General features: G+C 41.4%; 1 protein-coding gene across 8 annotated transcripts in view; it reads right to left on the reverse strand.

Moving 5' to 3' along the window:
• Window positions 1–3,063: 3,063 nt before the first annotated feature.
• The window catches only part of RPS6KC1 (ribosomal protein S6 kinase C1), an 88,253-nt gene continuing 75,561 nt past the window's right edge, over window positions 3,064–15,755 (reverse strand). For 7 of the 8 annotated variants that reach the window (XM_017811735.1, XM_017811734.1, XM_017811729.1 and 4 more), the window contains 3 exons: window positions 9,741–9,823; window positions 8,949–9,044; window positions 3,064–5,692 (listed from right to left, as the gene is read on the reverse strand). In XM_017811735.1, the coding sequence (XP_017667224.1) occupies window positions 5,582–5,692; window positions 8,949–9,044; window positions 9,741–9,823 (290 nt within the window). In that variant the 3' untranslated portion in view covers window positions 3,064–5,581. The remainder of the gene's footprint in view (window positions 5,693–8,948; window positions 9,045–9,740; window positions 9,824–15,755) is intronic. The other variant, XM_017811730.1, reaches the window with a different exon arrangement.

Genomic DNA, 15,755 nt, shown 5'->3' on the forward strand with positions numbered 1-15,755 from the left:
ACCCCAAGTGGAGCATAGCTGGCCAGCATCGTGCTCTAAATCATGGCGCAGCACTGGTCCCTCTCATGGAGGCTCCTTCCTCGTTATCCCACCACTGTGCAAGGTGCCATAAAACTCCCATTACTCACAAGCTGCTGGGATAACCAATTTCCTAACGCTTTTACAATCCCTGTGCTTTCATTTTGTGGGAGTAATCCTCTCTCTGCTTTCATCACTATGTGGGGATAACAGCTGTATCTAATAATCTACTCCTGTGTCCCAGTATTTTGGGGCAACATTTCAGAATCAAAAGCACAGAAAGGGCAAGAAAATCTGTGACCAAGGCTGAAGGATGTAACAGAGGACATGAATGAAGACAGCTGGGCAAAGCTAGAAAATATCCTGGAAATAAATAGCTCAGCTATGGAGGGGGATGGGAGAAACTGGCAGAAGTGAAGTTGTACCAAGGCAAAATGTCTCTTGCCTCCAAGGCAAAGCATAAAGAGGTGAGCAAGGCTAAGAGATCACTGACCTCAACAACATTTGTTCTTTCCTTGGCTAGTCCATCTTCATCCAGCACTACCACTTGCCAACTGGCTGGTCTAGCTTTATAGCCCCCAGAAGGAGTTCTCCCAAACTTGCCAACTTTAGGATCTCAACAGAAAAGTATCAAGGTAACCACCTGCAGCCTTCCCAAGAGGACAGCAATTCCCTTGTGCCCAGCCTTGCACACTTCCCCAGCCCTCCCGTGCCTCACAATACCACTGCAGTCATCTGGCAGCAGCTCTAATCCCTCCTGATGGGTCCCTGGGCCAAGAAGACAGACAGAGCTGTCTTTGGAGAAGGAGAGCCTCTGCTCTGCCAAGAGACAGTGAGGTCCTGTTGGGGCAGCACATCAAGCTGTCACCCGCTGCCAGGAGTCTGGAGCATCCTCTCTGCTGCACCCTGATTAGCCTCCTCTGCCCAGCAGCAGGGGTGCAGGAGATTTCACCGCACGGCCCTAGCAGACGGTGGGATCACTTCCATCGCTTTGCCCCTCAGAAGTTGAGATTTTCTTTAGGACACTGCAACCTTTGGGCCAGGGCTCCACAGCTCTGCTCATGCAGATGGCTCAGGAAGCAACCAGCCCTCCACCGGCCCCGCGGCGCAGCAGACAGCCATGTGCTGCCAGTCCAAACCACTGCTGCCAGCAGCAGCTGCTCGGCACCTTTTAAGCAAGTCCCATTCCCCCTCTGGGAGTTGGCTCTGCCACCCCTTCCCAAACGGCAGCTGGAGCCACACAAGGCACCCTGTCCTGGGGGCTGCCTCAGCCCCTCATGCACATCCCACACCCTCGCTGTGGCTGCCAGGCCCCCGCAGCTGCTTGGCCCAGTCCCTCACTCCCCCATCTCACCCCCTCGCCCCTTCACCTAAGCAGAAGCTGTGCCCCAGCTGGGTGACCTTGTCAAGGCACTTGTCCTCCTGCAGCACCCGCATACAGTCCAGCCCCGGAGGTGCAACTACACAGAAAGTCCTCAAGCATTCGGGATGGCCAAAGCCCCAGGTCTGGTCTGGTCCTCACTAAGCCCCAGCCTACCATTTATTGGTGGGCGTACACTAAACAATGACCATTAATGTGCGTGGTGCCACACCCCGCTGCAGAGAGAGAGCCCATGGGAGGTCTGGCCCACCACACCACGCAGGAGTCTGCTGGGCAGGAGCATGGCCGAAGCCACACAAAATGCCTCTCCGGCAGCATCTCCAACAGTGCCCCCAAGACACCATGCAGCGAGACTAGGCAGCCCTGACATAACAAGCTGCTGAGGTGGGGGACTGGGCTGCACTTAACAGGGCGCTGCTGCAGGCAAAGAAATCCTGTCCGCCAAACATCTTGGAGCCTGCAAAAACCCATGGAGCTCTGATTTGAAAGCTACCTACAGCTCAGAAGATGCACAGAGCTGAGGGCCAGCTGGGAGGGGTGCTCTGCAGCCGCAGATGCTGCTGACTGGATGAGGACATTGGGGTGTTCAGACCCAGACAGACCAGTCGCAGGCTCACATGGAGCATGTGGCCAGGCAGCAGCCCAGAGCCACAGCGCTCAGCTCACAGCAAAGCCCTCACAGAAAGCACAAACCCAAAGAAATCAACAAATGTACTTTTTCATTTTATTGCTAAAATCCCTACCATAAATCTCACCAGAGAGGAAGTTTCTGTTTCTCCAGCTTCCTACTCAGTGTCCTTGAGAAAACAAATGACACCACACTAAAATCAAAAAAAAAAATCCCATAGTGGTTTACTTCACACTTCCCTGTACCTTGTTATGCTGAGTGCTTCATTTAGAGAGGGCTGACCTCCCCAGCCTTCTTCATCCCAGTGCCCTTCGCTGCAGGGACACACCAAGGAACAGGTTTAGCACTGGAGAGAGGAGCCGGGTGGATGTTCCATCGAGGGTAACCCTGCCGACTCAGCATCCCAAAGGTGTGCGGAGAGTCAGCGTGACAGTGACTGCTGTCTGCGAGGTGATTTTCAACAGGAGATATAGGAGCGGTGCTACAAGCACAGAAGCTGTGAATACAGCCATTCAAAGTTATGCCCCTTGCATTTCATGAAATGCAATTTCTTCTGTGAGTCTGGGCAGGTTCCTTGCCTCACCTCACAGCAATTCCACCCAGTGGAAGCCTTCAAATATTTTGTCCATCCAGTTTTTCCTAGTAGGACAAAAGAACATTACAGAGTGGTTCAACTGGGTGCAGTGAATTACCATTTCGAGATGCTCTAAGCATGTCATCTGCCTTAGCTGAATACCAACAGGAAAACAGGTAAATCTACAGGTTTATTTTACTGTGTTTTACATAAACCATCACTAATTCCTGTGAACAAAAAGGCACTGATTTGTTTTGCTATTAGTCATTAGGTGTAACAGAAGGAAGTGGGAATGGATGGTCAACAAAATGGAGATGTGCACCACAGGGCTTCAGAAGAGGCACCAAAAAGAAGGTATCTAGAACATTTCAAGTCATTAAAGCCAAGGACAAAAAGCATTGATCAGATAAGAAGGTGAGTCTTCAAGAACTAAACATAAAGTTCAGAAATGCAAAGTCTGAATTAGGCTTGAAAGGTTTTGTTTATTAAAGGAATACATGTAAACACTAATACAACATAATGCATGTTCAAAGAAAAAAAACAAAGATAAGAGGCAGGATTGTTTTTGTGCAATAAACTCAAGACTGTGCTTCCCTTGACAAAACCATTAGCTGAGTCATTGGTAATGTTACAGAAACCTGTAGCATCTCAAATGTTCATTTCTGGCAAGTCATCTTGCCAAGTGTCCTAATCCTTCCACTCTCTGGGGTCTAGATTTCCTCACTACTAACATACTTGAAAAAGAATATTTTGGTGTCATTAATTAAACTGAATGCTTTGCAGTGAGAGTGACTGGTCATCTGGTTTCTGCTAGAGCAGGGTTTTCCTTCTGCTGTTCACAGAAACCAGCTCATGCTCCTGCGCTGTCTTATCCTGCCTTTGCTTGCAACCGGCACACAGGCACAACCTGAACAAGGGAGCATTTCAAAGGAACATGGAAAATACTTTTTTTCTTTCACAGTTATCACCAGGCAAATGCAATGGGACAGATCAACACGGGCAACAACATTATCTAGTGGCTAGGCTAGAGAGGCTCAGGGATGGAGTCAGGTGGCTAAATGGAGGGAGGCTTCCCTTGAGCAGTGAGCCCTCTCCAAAGTCACAGCCAGGGCAGTGCTGGAAGGAAGCTCCGGATCAGCTTGGTCTCTGCATTAGAGATTTCCGACCCGATGGGCGCAGGAAGTTGTTCCTGTGGCTCACCTGAGGGAGTTCCTGTTATGAAGCCAGAGGGTGGTAGGTTGAAACACAGTTTCTGAAAGTGATGTAATCTTGGACAGCACTCCGTAGGCAGTGATACTAGTGACCTGGTTACAACCTGCAGTGTTGTGACAGCCCCTCTGCTGGCCTAGTGATCACAAGAAAGGGAAGACAAAAAAAAAGAAAAAAAAAAAAGAGGGGAGTGGAATAATTTAAAAAGGAAAAAAAAAAGTTTCCAGATTTCCTTTGTTTAAGTGAAGCATTTTCCTTTTCCACTTTATTTGAATACACCGACTGGTGTCTAACAGATGGAGATTGTGCAGATGCACTTTTGGGAGTGCCCATAAAATACACTGCTAAAATACAAATGGAGGGATACCTTTTTTTTTTTTTGAGTTGTAAATTCAATAATCATTGCTGTCACCTCACTTTCCCAAAGGAATTTGCCCTTTGTTCTCCGGATAAAGCTGGGGAGAAGAAAAAGAGGAAAAAAAAGAGAGCGAGCAAAGGGAACATTTAGGAAAAAACCCACAGATCCATAATCTGTACAGGCATTGCAGTACATCGGGAACCCATACAAGCATGGCTGCTTAGCAGTAACAGCAGTGCTCAGCAAAATATTCTGCATGTCCTGTATTCTTCTCCCATTCTCCAGACCTTTCTAACAAACAAACAGGTCAGCTAATTGGCTCATGCCCAAGTCTTACCCACTAGGGTTTGCTCAGAGATGTCACTTAGTCATTTGGCATGAGCAAATCCCAGGCTTCTTCCTGTTCAAGCAGCAGAGTGGGTGAAGGCTTTCTCTGATTTATTAAGACTATTAACAAACAAACAGGGGAGTTCAGAAGCTTCCTCAAGCACAAGAACGTGAGCAGAAAGGTTTTTTCCTGAAGTATCAGCTAAAAATAGGACACTTAGAGGAAGTAAAGTTCATTAAGTGATAAAGCAGTGGCTGCAGTGATGAGAGAAGAGTTTTTTCCCTTTTTATCTATACATTTATTTAGTGTTACGTTTTCTTGCTCCTTATGAGTGTGCTAAAGCAGTGTTTATCCGGCTGAGGAAGAGATTTCCCTTTCTGTAGTGACTTTATAGGTAGCTCATCAAATACAACAGAGTCAAGAGTTTTAAACAGACATTGCCAGCCAACAAAGTACAACATTTGACAGCATTATTTGCCTTTTATATGCTCCTTCCAGAGTGGGAAATGATATGCTATTTCAAGACACATTCCACAGTATTATGCAACAGCTTTCTTAATTTTTAATGGATATATTATTTTTAATGTCAACTTTTGCATAAAGCATATTAGTATTTTATTTAGCATATACCATTAATAAATTATTTGTTTCTTCTTTCTCCACCCCCCCAAAGAGCTGCACTTAGCATAGGGAAATGGTCTATTGACACTATAAAAAAATACTTTCAACTGGCACAGTCTGTAGACACTTCCATCATCAGACAAACCATCAGGAGGACATTCCTGTTTCTACTCAGCTGACAAGCTGGCAGTGCTAAACATGCTGCCCAGGAGTTGCCTCACAAACCTCCCTTTGATGAAAGGACTTACACACACACATAGCAACCAGTTGTCATAAAAATAAGTCAGCACCCTGTACAACCAGTGATTCCTGTTAAAAGTGTTCACTTTTGGCCCAATTGCTCCAGCATCCTTTAGCCACCACATCCAAATGGTTTGAGACATCCAAAGGAAGCAAGTAAGGGTGCTCCTGTGCCAGAGAAACTTGTCCAGTTGACCTGAGTTTATTCAGAGGGCATGTGTCTCTCATCTCTGCAGATCTGCCCATTCTATAAGGGCAAAAAATGGATGAGATTTGATGTCTTCAACACCAGCAACGCCAGCACCAAGACGCTCCGCAGGATTAAACTGCAAAAGCTTGATATAAAAGAAACATATATATGATTCAGTGAGTAAGAACAAAAACAACTGCTTAAAAGTTCCAGAAAGGTCTAAGGTAAGGGACATCCTACTGTTTTCCTGCTCTATGAATTACTTTCAAGAGTGCAAAAGCATACTTGAAATTCCTAAAATCAAGTAAAAGGAAGAAGACTCTCCTTTCCTTGAGTCTCAGTGTTACAGTCTTCAGAGACTACTGATCACAGCATGCAATTCCCCGAAGCACTGCACACTGGGACTTCATTTTAAGTGTAACCTCATTTAAAAAAGAGACAGCAGCAGCCTGAGCCTGCATCAGTAGAACTCTGGACACTGCGTTTGTTCATGTTAACCTTTGCTCACACCACTGCATTCTGGCTACATCGGGGATAGTGGTCTGTAACTTTCCATTTCATAAACTGTGAGTTGGTACTAAAATATCAGGATAACATAGCCAGTTCTCTATTTCCTAAAAAAAAAAAAAAAAAAAAAAAAAACAACCCTAATTTTTTTTTCTGAAGCATCTGACTATTGAAACTCTCTCTCTTTTTTTTCCCACTTTGATTTTGAATTATTAACTAGAATACAAATGCCTTCTCTACTTCTGAAATGCATTATTAAAAAAAAAAAAANAAAAAAAAAAGTTTTAGAGAGTCCTACAAATGGCCTAAAACTGAAAAATCAAAACCCCAGTGAAAGAAACAAAACAGTGTAATGGTTTAATGGAAATTTCCTGAAATTCAGCACCTCGTTTGCTTTTTAGTTGTACATCACATGCTGAATTCATGTGAAAAGGAAATCACAATATTTACATCTGTTTAAAGATACCAATCCATATAAAAGGGAATGCAAAGATAAACTCCAAAGAGACTAATAAAGGCACACAAAAATATTTTGCAGTTTTAGAGAACTGTTTATACTCTATTCAATTACAGCCAGTACAAAGGCATGATTTCTTTCTTGCAACAGCTATTAGGGTAACTTCTCCCAGTTGTCACTTGGAAAAACGTGTATTCATATCTTGATGCAGTCAACATCTAAGAGAGCCTACATCCATAAACATAGGAATTTACACATTTTAAGATGGCTCAGCTATTTGCAGTCATAATGTCACATAGTAAAGGTAGCTTGTTGACAGCGAATGGTGCTGCTCCAGTATCTCCCACAAGGCAGCACACACACACAGATGCAGCCAGGGTGTCTCTGCCTTCTGCTGAAATGTAAGAAGCACCAGCATAGGGAAAGTAAGCATGGTCACTTATCTTCTGGAGTTTGTCCTTCCAGCAGAACTTTAATCTTAGAAAACAAATGAAACACAAACTGCAACTATTGAAAAGTCACGTTGCATATGTTGTTGGTAGAAAAACCTGAAGGTGCCTGAAAAAAATATTGGGTGCAAAATACCAAACAAACATTAAGAAACGCCCAAAACTTCATCTTTCACCAGAAATAAAGAGATCTCTGTTTTCTTAGACACTGGCCAAATGAAGAAGGTGTTTACAATTAAGTCACCTGGACTGGAAGCCACAGCAGGAGACAACGTCTGACTCAATTTTTTGTATAGCTGAACATTGATTCTGGAGAGTTATTCTGTGATGTTTTGACCTGTTTACCCTTGGCAGTGGGGGGAAGGAAAGTCACAATGACAAATTGCTATCCATGCCAAGAGAGCTCTCTTCCTTTTCCTGACAAGGCTTCCTCAGCAATGAATGGCAGCTTCCTTGGATAGTCACACAACAAAAATGTGATTTACTGCTTCATACAGCCAAACCTCCCCCAGATAAGTCACCACCCTACGCTAGACAGCTTGACCTAACAGGCACTGGGGAGAAAAAATTGGCCTTGTAACATAGCTGCGAGTGGCAGAAATACATTTGCTACTTAAACCACAAGTGGCAAAAGAGACACTCTTTGGCATATGTGATAATAGGCAATACATTAGTCTACCGTGAAAAACAATCCTACACTGGCAGGGAAACATGAACTGGACAACTTCATTTGTCATCTCGTCTTAATGGGAAGAATTCCCTTCATTAAGCGTTGTTTTGCTTTCCCTCAGCCATTTGTGTTCTATAGCACCTGTGGGTAAGGGTAACAATTTGCTACCATCTAACAACATAAATGCAGATTACATAAAAATGGGATTTTTCTTCAGTCATTTCCCTTTCTACCTTTGCCAGAAACACACAGACACATGCTTTCACCTTCAGTGACTTCATGTCACCTAGTCAAAATAGGTGGCATCCAAACATCTAGTTCCATTTCCACTAATCATTTCACAGTAATGGCACAGAAATCTATCTGTCACTGGGTCTTTTGACTCACTGAATTTTCAAAATCTCTTTCCTTCGTTTTCCTCAAGAACTACTTTTGCCACTCTGTTCTGTTAAAAACTTCATCTAAGTGTTGTCATTATTTATGCATCAACTAGCAATATATTCTTCAAAGCCAAGCAGCACAGTTCACATGTACCACTTATTCTTCTCAAGTGGAACAGGTCAGATCTAGACACCACTTCCTCAGTTACATCAAAATTAACTAGAAGGAAGATCACACTACCTGAATTTCAAGACCCTGTACTAGAAGTTCAGTCATGAATACCTGAAGCTAAGAGTAAACTAAAACCATCAGACAATACTATTTCCAGTAGGCTGAAAATGGTGTATCAGTCTGGAAGCTTGTCTATATTTTACAGATTCCTACTCTGCCTTTCATCCAACCTACCAGTTATCTTCTCACTACAAAAGTCATTGTATTCACAGTACTTTTCCTAACAAATGGCATCCAGAAGGTTTCCTGGAGAACAGCTACAGATTTTCAACCGCACCAAGGTCATAACTTCTAATCAGTGTGTTACAGGTTTCATAGTACTTTGAGCTGTCTTTCTGAACTGGCATAAAAACTTTTTAGATTAATTCATGACAAATATTTCCACAAGCATTTAGGGCAGAACTTCTAAAATGCTCATGCATCACCAGCAGGTGTTTCCAAAGCACTCAGCATTTGCCAAGCTTGTTCTTTGAAGAAATGGCAAAGCACTCTAGTTTTCTACAGACACACCTGGCAGGAGAAGTCAAACGTTTCCAGATGCAACAAGACAACTGGGCAAAATTCATCAGCCCTGACAAAAGAGCCATCCACGTTCCTACCACCAGCTTTCTCTTTCTACATTTACTTCACCAGACCAACTCAGGTAGGTAAGTATTTGTCCCATCTACACGTGTACATATAGAAAACAAATTTTCCCCTCACTTACTTGCTGAATCAGTGATCTGGCTTCCTTCGATACATGGTCTGGTATACTCAAAGAAGTGTGAGTATTTATTCCTGATGGATGGCACTCAACCAGAGACTGGAGAAGAAAAGGAAAATGAGGAAAAAAAATCAAAACAGGCAGACACAATTATTAATTTAAAAACTGTAGTGTTGGATTATCTCCTAGTATACATGCAAACAGCTGAAATTTCAGTGCTTCCTAGTATGAGGTACTGATTTGGGGAGGAATGTCTACAGGCACTTATGTCCTGCAGATACAGCTTTAGAACATTTATGTCTTAGAGCTTCTGTTCTATTTCTCAAACTTGAAGAGTCCGGGAATTTGGTGGACTTTGCTTTTTTTGTTCAGAACTGCAAACCAATCTCCGGTTTGATTTGGCTGAGCAATCTTTGTGTCAAAATACTGAATTAATGTCTAACAGCAACATATGGCTTCTACGCAGACCCAGGAAATAATACTGAAACTAGTAGAGCAAAATTTTTGTAGAAGTACAGGTGGAATGCCAGAGAACTTTGATTTCTCTGTGGTTAAGAGGGCAGCATGGTTTAGGTTCTTTTTTCAGTCCTGAGTTTGATAAGGCTTTACCAAGCTGTTCTACTGAAGCTTGAGCATGTCCTGTTTTTTTGGTCTCAAGACTAAGTAAATTGAGAGTACTCAAGTTGGCAAAACACATGAGAGAGACAAGCAAGGGAACCACAACTGGGCATACCACTTGTGAGAAACTACTGGCCAAGAAGTCAGTTTTATTAAGTAACTAGCCCCCAGCCTTACCTTCCCAGTGAGGAGTTCAAAAAGAATGGCACCCAGGCTCCACCAGTCACAGGCTTCCGTCTCTTCTAGGATAGCACCAACCTCTAAACACAAGACATTTCAATTAATATTAAAAAGGTCAGTTACTCCTTCAAAATTAACATATATTTACAAGGTGACTGCTTAATGCTGACAGAACATATACTAAATACCACAGAGCTTTCATTATGCCTGCAATTTAGTTAGCCCTTTAGCCACCTACAGATTGCATTGTTCAAACACAGCAGCACTATACATTTCATGCATAATTTGCCTTTTCCATGCACACATAGGCACTTTCAAGACTTCTAGGCATTACAGTTATGATTCTTCTATACTGGACAAAACTGGACAGCGACAGACAGTAAAGCAAAACACATTTAGAGAATTTACTGTGGTCAGAAGAGCTGGACTGACCAGAGTGGCCTGAAGTATCCATAAAAGCAGCACAAGAGAGGTTGTAATAGCCTACTGCATGCCTCAGTTTTGTCTTAGAGGGCAGGATTTGTCTCATGGCTAATCTACTCCCTTTCACTGGGATCACCACAGGAGGCTTTTCACAATAGCCTCTCTGGTCTCAGACATGTTAAATCTATTTCACATAGCATAACCACAGCCAGTAACTATGTATTGTGGCAGCTCAGCCCAAATTGTACCTTGGTATGAAAAGTTGTTTTCCCTTGCACCCAGCAAGCACCCAACACTGCTATTGATGTACATGCACAAGGGACAGTGAAGAGGGGAGACAGCAGTGACAGAGTCCCTTGCCATACACATATTCAGTAGCATGATGCATGCAGAAAAATTTGCCTTCACTGACTCAGGGTTTAAACCACAAAAATTATTAAATACAAATACACCACGCTGTCTGCTCTAAAACAGGCAGAAAAACAGATTGCAACGAAGATGAAATCTTCATTTTGACTGTCAAAAAAATGCAGAAGCTGCACTAAAATAGCTTTGGTGGCAAAAGCCACACCAGCTTCCCAGCAGAGGACAACAATTAGCATACAGCCATAAGCTGTTGCTGTGAAAAGCATTGTGGCATGTGTGGAAAAATCTTGCTCATCATTTTATGGAGCTTAGCAATGAGCATGGCCAAGGAGAGCTACAGATGAGTCACTCTCCAGGGTCAGGGAGAGGAAGGTGTCAGTCCCAGCCCTCCCCAGATGCAGAGAGCACACACATGCTGGGCACAGGGATGTGCAGAGGGCTGCCCCCTCGGGCAGCTGCCACACAAGCTGGAAGATGCTCAGCACCTTACTGAACTAGCCTGAGGTTGTCACTGCAAGAGCAACAAGGAAGGATGGCTCAGACATTGTTTCTTTAGGTAGGACATCCCTCACATTGAAAAGTTTACTACAGTTAATGGCCTCTGAATGACCAATACATCACTACAAGGGTGCCACACATCAGGATTTATTCCACTCCCTACAGATTAATACTCCTATCAGCATCAAGAAACTTTTACAGAGATATAACAGCAACCACACGAGGAACTGTATCAGCATAATTACATGCATTTTTAAAATGTTTTAAGATCTCAGGCAAGCATCCAGATGAAGCTGAAGCTATGGTAAATTGAGAAAATTTGTGTAAAAATCAAAATCTGTTCTTGCAATTTATTTTTAAAGCCCTTCAGAAAGGCAGACCTTGTAGTTAACTGTGTTTTAATAAAAGAAAAACAAAAAAAACCCCGAAGTTGGGCCTTTCCACACAAACCAGCTGATGAAAGGTTTTCATAGCACCTCTCAGTGAAACCTACTGAATGGAAATGCCTTTCCAGTCTGATTGTGATTTCCTAGTGCTGTATATTGCAATAATGTACATTCAAAAACAAGATAACATGAATGGAGAGTAAAATATAAACCTAAATACTTTAGATTTCTGTAGAGCAGAGGTTTCTTCCCAGCAAGTGATTATTTTTAATTGAATTCTACATTTATTTTAAAATAAGGACAACAAAGCCAAAAATTAATTAAGATTGACTATTACATTCTCAGTTCCTATAATACCATTAACTTCCCCACATTGACACATCTTAAAATTTTAGAATAATACTGCCACAAAAGGAGATAAACCATTCTTCCCTAAAGACATTCAGTGGGGATGGGCCTTATGAGTTACAGTCCAATAGAAAAAAATATTGTAAAAAAAAAAAATAATAATAATTCAGAGCACAGGAAAAAGAAATTCTACCAAAAAAAAAAAACAATCTCAGTTTTGGTATTATTTCCTTTTATTTTGTCAATCACAGATGCTGATTCAGTTCTTTGAAGCATCAAAGTTACACTGCCTTCTTTCACAGAATCACACACTGTTCATTACAGGATGTAATTTTCTTCACTGATGAAGAAAATGGACAGAGTAAGAGTCAAAAAGTAAACTACAGTCCACTTCTCCAAAATCCAGCCTCATATTTTCAACTGTAAGAACACTTTCAATATATGCCCAGCCAAAACAAATGTCACTACAGTTCTTTTATCAGAGAAGCACTGAACTCTTCCACCCACTTTTGACCATGACCAAAATGACACAAGTGGGATAAATCAAGAACAGTCAAGTAACACAGATTTCTCCCAGGGCTGAAGGGCTCTGGCTGGGTTCTCATGCACACAGCACAAACTGCATGACAAGTCATCTGAATCAACACAGAACAGAAAATGGAAAACTCAGCTGAGTATCCTTTTTTACAGAAAATAGATTTTAGCTCAACTTTTTTCCTATTATGCAATGTCTGCTTTCCTGATGCTTTCTCTAGGTTCCAAAGTTTCCTTATTTCAGGTTAAAATAAATGTTTTCCTTAAAAAAAAAAAAAAATTAAAAATGTCTATACTACAAATACACATGTGTTGTTTACATTTCCTTACTTCAAACAGGTCACATTACAATCATAGTAAGTTCAGGATACCACATCAATATTACTGCATTTTATCTTAACTACACATCATGGGAAAATCTAGAAACTATAGATTATTAAGTGCTTTTGAGGGACACAGAGTAGCTGGCTAATGTAATATACCACACAGGGCATATGCTTTTTTTAAAGCTTTAATATTACAATAAATCTGAACTACAATATCTGCCTTCACCAAGAAAACATTTTCATCTCGATCCATCAGCAAAGTAATTTAGACAATAAATGGTAGCGACACATAAGCTTAAGTAAATAACACAGGGATATTTGTGCCAAATCTTTCCTTCATGAACCTTGAAATCAAGGACCTTACCCAGATTTGTACAAAAATAAATGTGTGCACACATGTGCACAGTGTTGGTGCTTCTAGGAACAGCAGTACAAAATTTGCAGAAAAATAGCATTTATATCATCCTCAAATAAAAAATCCTTTTAAATCAGAGAAATAATAAAGTAGGGTGAAGAAAAAGTCAGTAGCTCTTCCAACTCTACTGCAATTTCATTAAAGGGAAAGCTTTCCTCTTTCTCTCTTCCCGATGCACGGCCATGACATCCAGCACCAAGTAGCAAAAGTCAACAGCAATGCTAGATTGCTGCACAAAAACAATCCCAAGAGCAGTCACTGGGATAACTGAAGGGAAGGAAATTTGTAAAATGCTATCAGTTTAGACAAAAACAGATGGGACAGGTAAACACCTTCACTACCCTGCACTGTCCTCCTTCTAGAGCAGCTGGTCTCAACCAAAAGGCCATTTCTTTATGGTTTTCATACTTATCTCAATATTTGCATTGCACACAGTAATACCTTACTTCCTGATAAGGGATGCGTAGCTGACAACACTCTGCATTTTAAACTGAAGTGCCAGTTCTAAAGTAAAAAGCAGAACTTCACCTCTCCTGAACACACACCCTCAATAAAGTCACTGACGGTAAACCAAGGCTCATTTTCTCATTCTTTCTACAGCACCTTAACTTGAAATATACCTCTCATGCTGAAGGATTTCAAAGGCTTTTATTACCACACCTGCAACATGTTCTTCCAAAACCAGTTTCCTACAGGGCTGACAATAAGGCTTCACGACCAGCACACACAAACACTAGTTAACATGAAAGAAGTCAGGCTTAAAGGAGGACTTAGACATTCAGTGCACAGCTCAGGCCAGACGGCTTCCAAATCACCAAGAACAAAACTTGATCAAAACCTTTGTTGGACAAATGGCAATATCAAAAAAAAAAGCATCTCGAGTCAGCTTACATGACAACAGGCTCTAGGTGGATGTACTGTTTCTCCAGACACCTAGGAGTCAGGATGGGCTTTGCACTGAGATGGTTTTCTTGGAATTAAGAGTGGATTGATAAGAATTCCAAAACCTGAGGAGGTCCTTTCCCTTACCCCTCACTTCAAGCAGAAACACCATACTTTCAAGTATCACTTCTGCACAAGGAGACCTCTATGAACTACCACGAGGTGTCTGAAACTGTTCAGGAGGAATTGGACTTGTTCAACATCCTGAAAACAAACACAATGTTTTCCCCTTCTGTGGTCATTAAGACAAACAGCATTGCATGAAAAACCATTAGAGACGCTTGGGAAATTCTGTTTACCTTACATTCATTTAATTTTAAAAAATCACTATTTTATCATATTTTGATATCTATATATGTAAAGAACCATTTGCAGAGAATCAAGTAAAGAGTCCAAGCTAATTTACTCTCAGCAAACTCAGTCAGCCAAGATATTGTAAGCTACAGTCACTAAATAACACATCACACGAGCAATCTGGCCATAATGCTTTGCCTAAAATGTTTTAGCAATTTATAAAGCACAGTATTTAACCATCTATAGTTAAGTATAAGAAGTTTATCATGGTCTTTAAACAATAAAGTAGTGAGGCAAGTCCAATGAACATCTGCTAAGATCAAATGGAGTATGAAAATAGGAAGTTTCATCTTAAAGTTGTTCAAAAACACATGAGCATCTATGTTCCTCTTTGGAAGAAATTTCCTCATGTCACTAAAAAAAAGAAAAATAACAGAGGGAACTGTGTTCTTTCCTTCTTTTAGCAGCCCATGATGGAATCAAAACTTCCTCTTAATCATGTGACTAAAGAGACAAAGAAACTTATTACTGCTCTGTTATCAAAACAAAGCAAACACTAATTAATCTTTCAACCAGCTCCATTTATTTTCACAAGGCATCTTCTACACTGTCATCAAGTTTTAGCCTCATTTGTAACAACAATTAATAATAATAAAACACATAAACAAACCCAGGTAAAATACAGTTTCTTCTAGAGTTAACAACTGGCTTTTATGTCAGCCAGACTAAAACACCAGATTTTTACAAATCAACAGCTTTGGTACATCTTACTGCTTATTCTAGTTACAGAGCCTATGAAAGACCACAAGAAACATGTAGTGTACTCACAACAAGCCCGAGTGCCAAATCACATCAGATTCTTTTCAGAAAACACCTGATTCTCTCTCCAGACCTATGCTTTCAATTGCCTACTCCAAGTTCATGACATTTTGCTGTTCTGGGAGCAGTCAGTTGTCATTGTTTTCTGTGGGACACTCAAGTGTTTTTGGAGAGCTGTCCCACTCCAAATGGTCGTTGTAAAACTGTTACTCCCAGCCTCACAATAATCAGTACTTTTTCGGCACCTTTCCTTGTTATTCAAGCCAGTCATATTTTTCATGCTAGTTTTTTAGTCCTGTTTCCTATTGCCAGGGCTTTTTAAATCAAGCTAGGCCATCCTTCTGATTTTGATGCCCAAAGCTCCTTCACCTGCCCAGTGTTTTTCTTTTTAGGATTATCCTGAGACATTAATGTCACACAAAAAGCTAGGACAGAGTCAGAGATAAAAAGTAGAAAGTCCAGTCTTCCACTATTAACCACAAGATCAGCCCACCCCTCGACACCTCTCAGGGTCAATGGCACTTTAATCTACCACAGTTATTTTCCTTCTTAAACAATCTACTCAAATTAAATTACTATAATGCAGAACAGCAGATTTAATGAGTGCCTGCAAACTCCTATTGAAAAACACATACACAAATAACATGCAGGTTTTCCAGCA

Source organism: Lepidothrix coronata, unplaced genomic scaffold, assembly GCF_001604755.1.
Source record: "Lepidothrix coronata isolate B3197 unplaced genomic scaffold, Lepidothrix_coronata-1.0 Scaffold33, whole genome shotgun sequence".
Lineage (NCBI taxonomy): Eukaryota > Metazoa > Chordata > Aves > Passeriformes > Pipridae > Lepidothrix > Lepidothrix coronata.